This window comes from Doryrhamphus excisus, linkage group LG12 (assembly GCF_037039965.1).
Source record: "Doryrhamphus excisus strain RoL-2023G ecotype Guam linkage group LG12, RoL_Dexc_Guam_v1.1, whole genome shotgun sequence".
Classification (NCBI taxonomy): Eukaryota; Metazoa; Chordata; class Actinopteri; order Syngnathiformes; family Syngnathidae; genus Doryrhamphus; species Doryrhamphus excisus.
Genome location: NC_136368.1, coordinates 20,854,865 through 20,865,936, shown reverse-complemented (window position 1 = coordinate 20,865,936; position 11,072 = coordinate 20,854,865). Strand labels below are relative to the sequence as shown.

Here is an 11,072-nt window from a genome sequence, read left to right as displayed (position 1 = left end):
TGGACAGGAACGCGTGGAAAATACACACAAACTTTTTCTTTTTTTTTGAACGTTGAAGTGGAATGCAGGTCAATAACGAATGCGACCATTACTGTCAAATCACCAGCAGCTTCGTCAATAGTTGGTGGCGCTTGGGGGCCAACAGGAAGCCTATTAATCATAGGACAAGGTGAGCTGGTCAATAAACATTCTTATTTAATGAGGCTGCATTTTCAAGCACTTTGACAAACCTCTACGCCGACCCGCACACACTTCACTAACAATGACGCTCTTTACATTGCACGGATTTATTGCGTTTACAGTGCGGCCTGCGGGCGACAAATGTGCTCCGGTACAGTAAGGAGGAATACGCGCTCGGCTTTACGGTCTTCTAAATAGATTCTCTAATTGGATGTGAAGCTGTCGTGGTAGAGGTTTGCTGGACAAAACTTTACCATGCTTGAAACGCGCCTACAAGGTTACATAGCTGGAGGCTATTTAGTACAATATTTACTACTTTTCAAGTGGTGCTTCGGTATGAAAGATGCAGATCATATCTGCTATGATGATAATAATAATAATAATAATGATAATAGGAAATAAAACAGACTTAACTGTTTCCTGCTCTGAGGTACAAACAGAAGAGCATCTCCTTGCGACAAGTTAGCAGGATTCCACACTTAAGTTATACACTGTAGTACATGTGAAGTATGGATTACATCATTAATCCATATATCCAGTCGTCCCAGCCTTGATAGTGATAAGTGAATTTCCGTGAAGTAGGATTTGTTATTTAGAAATGGAAAATTTCCATGGTTATATAGCATATCGAGAACATGTTTAAAACCTTCCAAATACATTTTTTGTTAGAATTAGAGCCCTCCAGACATGAAACAGCAGCCCTATAGTCACCTTTACACGCATATTACTCAGTCCACCGGACATAGTAACGAAAAGTAAAACATAACAGACCAATAAACGTGTTAGAATTTGGAGATTTTTTTTTTTTTAACTCTGACCCTTCTTCATGCTTCATGCTAGTGTCTCATTAATTATAGAATACTCAAAATGTGGCTTTCAATGCTTTTTCTGAATGCCTTTTATTTATATTTTTATTAATATTTTAGTCAATCGAGTAATCAAAAATGTCAAATTTAAGAAAAATATGCATTTTTTTAAAAACAGATTGTAGTCAACCACAACACATTTTACCGTAAATAATTAACACATTAGTAATAAATATTCATTAATGTTTCAAAAAAATGTGATGATTAAAGTGGCACAAGCACAAATTTATGCCTGATGGTGACTATAGGGGTGCTATTTCATGTCGAGAGGGTTCTTATAATGTTAAAATCTGGATTTAGAAGGTTGTAAAAAGGTTTTCTAGGCTCCAACTACTAAAATAGTTATTAAAAATGAAGGAATCCCACTTTGGGGGAATTCACTTATCACAGTTGGGCCCGGAACCAATCAACTCCGATACACAAGAGATGACTGTGTAGCAGTTTTAGGATTTCCTACTAAATTGTCGCAAGACAACAATCAGGTTCCAAATGAAAAGGACGCGTCTCCAAGTGTTTTTTGTTTGTATCGAGGCCAAACCGGAGACACAAGCAACAACGTATTCGTACACATCACATCACATGGTCATGATTTGGGTTCCTGAATGATGGGGGGGGGGGCGGGGCTTATGGAAGGAAGTGGTTGCATTCGGGCGTGGCGCTCGGTCACACCAACACTCAGAGAGTTCCAAGTTTACGAAACATCTAAAACGCCTCCAGCAGTATTGTCATGCAATATTATACATGTTGACACGACTGGGATATCAGTTTTTTTTTGAAGGTCCAGTCTGGCAGTGAAAGGGTGCTGTCCCGTCTTTTGCATTCTAGGCAAGGTGATGCAAATGTTCAACCCTTTGCCACTTTCGGTATAAAAATCCCGCCGAGGAGCGGTGCCACAAAAGAATAAGCAAAACCTTTTTATTGTTGTTTTTGGAACGTTACACGTCAAGCCACAGTCGTATTCATCATATCATCATAACAGCGTCGGAACACTCATCGAACCTTCAATTCAATCGTTCGGTAGGAAATGGAACATCTCCAACAACACGGAGCATCATCTGTTGGGTGAAGTTGACAATTTTATAACCAAAACAAACTAAAATAAATCAAAAAGTATAAAACAATAAATAGAAAAAAAACCACACTTGCTCACAGTCACATACTCGGCACCGTACCGTGTGTGTTTTACTACACAACAGTATCTACACACTAGTTATCTTTCAAGACAAAACGCCCAAATTATTGAAATGTGTGAGATTTGATTTTCAGAGCAGCTGAAACGGTCGCAGCAGGAGATATTTACAATGCGACCTCTCTTTTTGTGGAAATGACGACTTGGCACAGATAAAGAAAAAAAATGCTCAGTCAAAGCAATCTTTATGGAAATCAAACATGTTTCCAATAAATGCGGCCCTCCCTTTGCGGTGTATCCTGTTCTTCTATTATTGTAGATGATTTTATTATTGTATTATGTCTGTTGGCTTTTTATACTGAGCAGCTGGGACAGACCACATGACTCATGATATGTTTCCTCTTCTACGGTTATTAGCACATTTTCCCTTTCTGTGTTGGCATGACAAAAAACTCATTTGCTCATTTGGTTGACTTTAGAGGCGAGCAATATCAATAAGCAATACCCAGTTTGGTATGATTGATACCAATATAATATCATAACAGTGGGCCCATTGAGTTATTTTACACTTTTACACACTAGTCGTCTTTTAAAGATAAAATAACAATAAATGAAAAGAAATGTGTGATATTTGAATTTCAGTCGACTCCCTTGAGCAAATAAAACAGGAGGTATTTACAACCCCGCCATCTTTTGTGGAAACGTGGAGGACAGAAAAGGAAATATGTTTCTCCGTGGTCTCCAAAAAGGGGGTGAGAGCGGGGGTGGGGGGGGGGTCGGTACAGAAGTCCGTCTGTCTGGCAGTGTTGGAGTGGCGCTCCAGGACTTTCTTCTGTGGGCCAAATTCATAGTGGGACCAGGTGGACCTTTCCTTTGTCTCCATGCAGGCTGCCAAGTCATCAGCTATGGAGTCAGTGGTCTCCTCGGAGCATCACTATGGCAACCGGCGAAGTGGGTGCTCTTGGATTGGACTGTGGAGGCTTTTTTGGGCGTCCAATCAATGCCCGAGTTCCTTCTCCTAAAGGTCCTTTTTGAAAAATAGACCAATATTCAGGGTAATTAAAAAAAAAAAAAGACACACAAATGAGGCCCAAGATAACACTGCTCTTGCACACACACACACACACACACACACACACACACACACACAGGCAGCCGATGGACCGATGGATCAAGACAGCAAGCGGAGTCCTGATGCTCCTTGTGTCGACTGGATCAGTGACGTGCAGCGACTCGGGCATCAACCCCAATCTTAGTCCACAGAGCCGGGGTGCAGGCTGAGCGCCGGTGGATCCAGACAGGTGGGCGAGTAGCTGAGGTGCGGTTCTTTAATCCACAGGAGGGGGGCTCCGTTCTTGCCCTCCTGGCTCTTGCTGTTGTTGCGGCTCTTGAAGCGCACCAGCAGCAAAGCGATGAGGAGGATGCCGAAGATGGGGAACGGGTAGAAGAAGACGAAGTAGAAGAGAGCGTCGTTGGAGCACACCACCGACTTGACGGTGGACTCTGTTGGATGAACAAAAACTGGTTTCATTGGTGAGAAGAAACAAGAAGTCCATAGACCTGAGCAGTCACTAGCCACGTATACATGGACCCAAATATTCCAATTCCATTCGGGTTATTTGCTCAAACAGAGGGAATTAAACCTTTGTATACACCTCATTCCCAAAGAAAAGTGCCACTCTGAATTTAAATATAATTGGGTTCAAAAATCAGTTTCCCTATCAGGGTTACCTATCCGTGGAGGATAAATGGTGTCAGAAGTGGGGGTCTTCCAAAGAACACTTTGGGATAGGTAACCCTGATAGGGAAACTGATTTTAGAACCCAAACAACCCCAAAAAGGGGGTGAAATCCAACTAAACCTACAAATGGTGTCAGAAGTAGGATTCCTAGCTGCGAGGCCTTCCATAGAAGCCTTTGGGATAGGTAACCCTGGTTGGGTTCTAAAATCAGTTTCCCTAACAACCCAAAAAGGGGGGTGGAATCCAACTACACCTAGAAATGGTGTCAGAAGTGGGACTGCTAGCCATAAGGCCTTCCATAGAAGCCTTTGGGATAAGTTTCCCTGAAAGGGAAACTGATTTTAGAACCCAAACAAACCAAAAAAGGGGGTGAAATCGAACTACACCTAGAAATGGTGTCAGAAGTGGGATTCTTAGCTGTGAGGCCTTGCATAGAACACTTTGGGATAGGTAACCCTGATAGGGAAACTGATTTTAGAACCCAAACAACCCAAAAAAGGGGGTGAAGTCCAACTACACCTACAAATGGTGTCAGAAGTGGGATTCTTAGCTGTGAGGCCTTCCATACAAGCCTTTGGGATAGGTAACCCTGATAGGGAAACTGATTTTAGAACGCAAACAACCCAAAAAATGGGGTGACGTCCAACTAAACCTACAAATGGTGTCAGAAGTGGGATTCCTAGCTGCGAGGCCTTCCATAGAAGCCTTTGGGATAGGTAACCCTGGTTGGGTTCTAAAATCAGTTTCCCTAACAACCCAAAAAGGGGGGTGGAATCCAACTACACCTACAAATGGTGTCAGAAGTGGGACTGCTAGCCATGAGGCCTTCCATAGAACACTTTGGGATAGGTAACCCTGATGGGGAAATTGATTTTAGAACCCAAACAACCCAAAAAAGGGGGTGAAGTCCAACTACACATACAACTGGTGTCAGAAGTGGGACTGCTAGTCATGAGGCCTTCCATAGAAGCCTTTGGGATAGGTAACCCTGATAGGGAAACTGATTTTAGAACTCAAACAACCCCAAAAAGGGGGTGAAATCCAACTACACCTACAAATGGTGTCAGAAGTGGGATTCTTAGCTGTGAGGCCTTCCAAAGAACACTTTGGGATAGGTAACCCTGATAGGGAAACTGATTTTAGAACCCAAACAACCCCAAAAAAGGGGGTGAAGTCCAACTACACCTAGAAATGGCGTCAGAAGTGGGATCCTTAGCTGTGAGGATGGGCTCACCTTGTTGCAGCACATTGACCGTAATGATGCCCGAATTGTTGGTCGCCAGGCGGTACCAAGCATTGCGAGGGTTGAGCAGCCATTCCTCCACGTGACAGTAGTAGCGACCCGTGTCTGTGGGCCGAGCTCCCTGAATGGTCAGGCTGTACTGATCCGACGTGGTCCTCTCAAACTGGAGCCGGGAGTTTGGTCCCGCCTCCTCTCTGGGGCTGCAGTTTCCGTTCCCGAAAATGGCGTCATGTCCAATTGAGAACACGCACGCCCGCTCGCTACGCTCTTCTTCTCCCGGCTGCAGCTCTTCATATTCGTCATCAGAGCGCTCGACGTACCAAGACACGGAGAAACGGGAGTCTCGGGACGACTGGGACGGAATGCTGCAGCCCAGGCGGATGGATCCGGACTCCGGCACGGTCACGTTTGAGTCTGTCTCCTCGACTTGCAGTCGAGCCTCTGCCGTGGTTCACATGGAAATAAAGGAAAACATAACACAAGGGTTATTGTTATTATTGTGTCCTTGAGCAAATTGGAGTTTGAGTCTCAGTTTGCCTGGAATTTGTCTTTTCCTTGAAGAAAACTCAGCAACATTATATTAGGAAAGCAGGAAGTGAACAAATGTAACAGTTACTGATTGTAAAAATTAAAATAAAAAACAATTCATAAAAAAAACTTAAATTATATTAGGAAAGCAGGAAGTGAACAAATGTAACAGTTACTGATTGTAAAAATTAAAATTGAAATTAAAAAAAATTATTAAAAAAATTAAATTATATTAGAAAAGCAGGAAGTGAACAAATGTAACATTTACTGATTGTAAAAATTAAAATTGAAAAAAAAATTATAAAAAAAACTTAAATTATGTTAGAAAAGCAGGAAGTGAACAAATGTAACAGTTACTGATTGTAAAAATTAAAATAGAAAAAAAAAAAAACTGAAATTATATTAGGAAAGCAGGATGTGAACAAATGTAACAGTTACTGATTGTAAAAAATAAAATACAATAAAAAACCATAAACTATATTAGGAAAGCAGGAAGTGAACAAATGTAACAGTTATTGATTGTAATGTTCAAAAACCATTACCATTTTTTTTAATTGGCAAAGTCTGAATTTAAACAAATTGACCAATGTCCCATACATTTAGTTTAAATACGTTTGTTTATATCTACTCATCAATTAGCAAACGATCCTTTAAACACTCATAAAAATGTGCTAGCAAACAAAGAGGAACAATAAAACAATAATCACACCTATGCAGACAAAAGCATCTTAATCTCATGTGTGTATGTGCTGCATGTTTTATTTCATGTCGGGTTAAATAATCATTAACATGAAATATCTATACATTACTGAATTATACATATAGGACGAGCATGTAGTGTATATTCTGCACCGGGCTGATTCAATGTTGACTTATATATGAATCCCAGGAAACAAGCATTGACATTGAAAGAAACATTAAAGCTGCCTTGTGAACTGAAACACAGCATATAGTATGTACCTACAGGGTACGTGGCTGTATTGGTGTACATGTGTACATCATATATTTAGAATATATTCATAAAGGAGATTTGAAAGGTTATTGGTTTGGGGAGGTGAGTACACATGAATACTAGGTCACTATAATCACGCTTTAATGGAACTATGTTAGTGTTGTATACAGCATTTTTTTAAATATCGGTTTTGATGATCGGGAAAAAAAAATCTGATGCCCACCTCGGGCAGGGTCCAGGGTGTACGCCGTGTCTCGCCCAAAGATAGCTGGGATAGGCTCCAGCACCCTCGTGAGGAAAAGCGTAGAAAATGAATGAATGGCCTGAAGAGAGAAGCTTCCTGATGGGATCTCGGCTTCAAACTATTTGGTGGCAGCTGATGGCTTCCACGGATTTGACTGCTGTCAGGATATTGAACGGCTTGTTATTGTCGCCGGTGGCTGCGGCAATTAGGACCCGAGGAGGCAAAGGCAGGAAATTAGATGAGCTTTTTTTATACCGTGCATGGAAAGGAAGTCCAAATTGGACTGAGGCAGACGGGCTAGCAGGATTGGTTGGGGCTGCTCTTATTAAAAAATAAGACTTGGGTCTTATTTTTAATGTTCGGCTGTTTAAAAAATCCAAAAATGCTACATTTGCGACAAATGATGTTAAAATCCAGCATCCACTGACTTTATTAAGCCTACGTAAAACCATTACTCACCTGGCTGTCGAACCAGAACCTCCGTGAACCCGGACGTGTCCCGAGAGAGGCGATACCAGGTCCCATCCGGGTCGCTCAGCCACTCCTCCACCAGGCAGTAGTACGTCCCCGAGTCGCTGCTCTCCGCCCTGTTCAGCGTCAGGGCGTACAGTCGTGGCGAAAGCCTCTCGGCCTGCACGCGCCGTCGGAGCCTCTCCTCGTCGGCGTACGTGCCGTACTCCAGGGCGCCCGACCGCTCGATCCTGAGCAGGAGCTCGTCGGTCTCCGACCCCGTGGCTCGTCTCACGTACCACAGCACGGCATGCTGGGAGTCCTGGCTGCTCTGGGAGGCGATGGAGCAATTGATCCTGACCCGACTGTCTTCCAGGTTGACCAGAGACTGGTTGGTCTTTTGTATTCGGAGTTTACTCTCTGCGGAGAACCCAAACGTACGTAGATTAGGAAGGAAGGTAGAAGTACAACAACGCTAATTGGATCAGCACCGCATTTTGTCACTTTCATAGATGTTGGCTGTATTTGTGTGTATAAGCTCGTTCTTCGAATTCTAAAAGGGCGTTGAAGGACGTGAATAAAGACATTATTTGATCTTTGTTAGCCTGGTGGCTATTGGACCGCACTCGGTACCAGTAAACACATTCATTTGGGTGGCCCCGTGTCCGGATCAGGGGGTGTCCATCACTTGACTTTTGTGTTCCATAACCCCCAGGAAACATGGCGGTCGAGTGGTTAGCGCACAGACCTCACAGCTAGGAGACCAGGGTTCAATTCCACCCTCTGGCATCTCTGTGTGGAGCTTGCATGTTCTCCCCTCTCTAATGTTCTAACATTATTAGAGACCTCTCGACATGAAATAGCACCCCTATAGTCCCTTTTACACACATTTATAGTAAACATAACAGAAAATAATACATACAAGGCATAAACAATTAAGACATAAATAATATTTACATTTTCTGGAATGTTTATGTTCAGTTTTTCCCCCCATTCCAAAAACATGCTAGGTTAATTAGCCACTCCAAATTGTCCATAGGTATGAATGTGAGTGTGAATGGTTGTTTGTCTATATGTGTGGTAGAAAGCGGTAGAAAATGAATGAATGAATTAACCTAGCATGTTTTTGGAATGTGGGAGGAACCAAACATAAACATTCCAAAAAATGTAAATATTATTTATGCCATAATTGTTTGTGCCTTATATGTATTATTTTCTGTTATGTTTACTATAAATGTGTGTAAAAGTGACTATAGGGGTGTTATTTCATGTCGAGAGGTCTCTAATAATGTTCATTCATTTTCTACCGCTTATCCTCACGAGGGTGGCGGGGGTGCTGGAGCCTATCCTAGCTGTCTTTGGGGCGGGAGGCGGGGTACACCCTGGACCGGTGGCCAGCCAATCACAGGGCACATATAGACAAACAACCATTCACACTCACATTCATACCTATGGACAATTTGGAGTGGCTAATTAACCTAGCATGTTTTTGGAATGTGGGAGGAAACCGGAGTACCCGGAGAGATGGCCGAGGGTGGGATTGAACTCGGGTCTCCTAGCTGTGAGGCCTGTGTGCTAACCACTCATCCGCTGTGCAGCCTGGAAATAATTTTCAAAAAAATTTTTTTTTTTAATCTTTAAAAATTGTACAATTTTCATTTGTATCAGCACCAAGGTGGGATAAAGAAATGAAATTAAAATTGCCAAATCAACAACAACATTTAATAGCTTCTTTTGTCTGATCCCCAAATCCTCCACGAAGCCCTTGGTGAGTTCTAGCATTCTCGCTCGGTGAAAGACCGCCTGTTGAGCAGGAAGTGACACACACACCCCGACACTACACGAAGACGCCAGAAATGGAAGACATCCGAAAGCTGCTCGGTTATCAAAGTAGAAAAAAAAAGTATGACAAAGCAGACGAGAGAAAAGGAGGTGAAGGATTATAAATCGGCGAGGAGACGATGTCATGTCGTGTGACATCACCGCTCACCGTCCAATGACTAGCATTTATTACATTAGGCTAATTAGGCTAAATGATGCACGCTACACCGCAGCAGACGGTGGTAAACATCCTGTCCGACGAACGCCCCTCTGAGTCTACATCGGCGCTGCTCATCAATACCATATCAAAGTTAAATAGCTGCTAGAGCTCCAAATGAGCGGCCTGTATTATTGAGTAGACATATTGATCAATGCAATGAGACGGCAGTAGTAGCTGTTGCTGTCCACTAGGGGGCACAAAAAACTCCCCTACCGGTCAGCCTTTTGTGCAATTTTTATTCTTCTCTTGTATTCTCACTAATGATGACATTCATTATCAAAATTAAAGCAACTTAAGTTAAATGTGAGTAAACAATGCTGATGCTACTGTTTTGATGCGTTTGATTCCGGAAGAGATTATTTCTATTTCTACACAAAACTGTCGGTGAATTATAGTGACACGTTGCGTGTATATTTTGCTACGTAAGGTTGCATTAAATACATAAAACAATGAGCTGCTGTTGTAGAAATCCTAAATGAGTCATTGTTGCCATAGCTCCCACATGAGCCATGACAGACAGCCTCCCCATCCCCGACGCTCTAATGACGGCACAGCCCAGCAGCATCCTGGCAATCATTTCTTTTACAAGGAGATTTACTTCCAAACCTTCAAAAGATGAGCCATGCAGGATTGGATTGGCACAGGAGGGAGAGAAAAAAATGTTGTTCTCATTTCAAGTTCAGGAGAAAAAAAAAAAAAAAAAAAAAGCGAGATTGAAAGGCAGGAGCTGCACATCAGTGTTTAGAGAAAATGCCTTTTCAAAGATAAAATATGCTAATTATTCAAGCCCTATTAAGAAGCATGGCAGGCTATTACAAGTTATTCTAATTAAGCATTCGCTCAAGCAGATGCAGGACACAGAAGTCAGAAAATAAGTGAGAGAGGAATAATAAAGCCACTGCGAAAATGCTGCCTCCTCCAAAACAACCTTCAAGTCTCCCTCCAGAGTCGTCTGCCAGTGGAATGTGACATTAAGTGAGAAGCAACTTCACAGAGAATCCAGTCACGTCCTCTCACACGTATGCATATTGACGCTTCTCTTACTTCCTGCTGCAGCGTCGCAGCAGGAACGCAGCAGAGGAATCCACGTGCAAGTATGCTGAGTTCGTACGGACTATTGATTAGGCCTGCGTCACACGCTAGCACCAGGAGGCTGTTTCAATCCCGGCACAACAAGGCTGGCTCGTCGTTTACGTTTGCTCTCCCTCGGCAAAGAGTGGGGTTCGTGCCTTTTCGAGCGCCGCCTTAATGAGCCCCCAGGGTACCTCCTCAACACGATCGTCAACAGCTTCTCTGTTGTGCCTAAACCTGGCATTCAAACTTCAAGTGCGGGTTCTTCCATTCGCCTTCGCCAAGGGGGTTGGCTTTTCATCTGGGTTTGTTTGACAAAGAAACTGCTTCCATGATTTCCGCAAAACATTTGTCACCATTTCACTTCAAATAGTACCGTTGACCTGAAAACGTGAAAAACACGCAGCATTGAACGGTCAGAAGGATGCATCACAATCAATGTTGTTTTTGGTGGGAAAAAAATGTGTGCCGGTAACCATAGAACCAGAAAATGAACTTATTGTGGCAAAGGATATACAAAAGAACTTCACCAAGCAGACTGGGACTCACTGGGGGTGGTCAATGATTATGGTTAAAAGTTCCAGTAATGCAGTGGTTCCCAAAGTGTGGTACGCATACCCCCAGGGG

General features: G+C 42.8%; 1 protein-coding gene across 2 annotated transcripts in view; it reads right to left on the bottom strand.

The window, feature by feature from the left end:
* Window positions 1-1,644: 1,644 nt before the first annotated feature.
* igsf3 (immunoglobulin superfamily, member 3) overlaps window positions 1,645-11,072 on the bottom strand; it is a 111,553-nt gene continuing 102,125 nt past the window's right edge. For both annotated transcript variants that reach the window (XM_058082790.2, XM_058082791.2), the window contains exons 7-9: window positions 7,343-7,753; window positions 5,151-5,600; window positions 1,645-3,678 (exon numbers count right to left, since the gene is read on the bottom strand). In XM_058082790.2, the coding sequence (XP_057938773.2) occupies window positions 3,428-3,678; window positions 5,151-5,600; window positions 7,343-7,753 (1,112 nt within the window). In that variant the 3' untranslated portion in view covers window positions 1,645-3,427. The remainder of the gene's footprint in view (window positions 3,679-5,150; window positions 5,601-7,342; window positions 7,754-11,072) is intronic.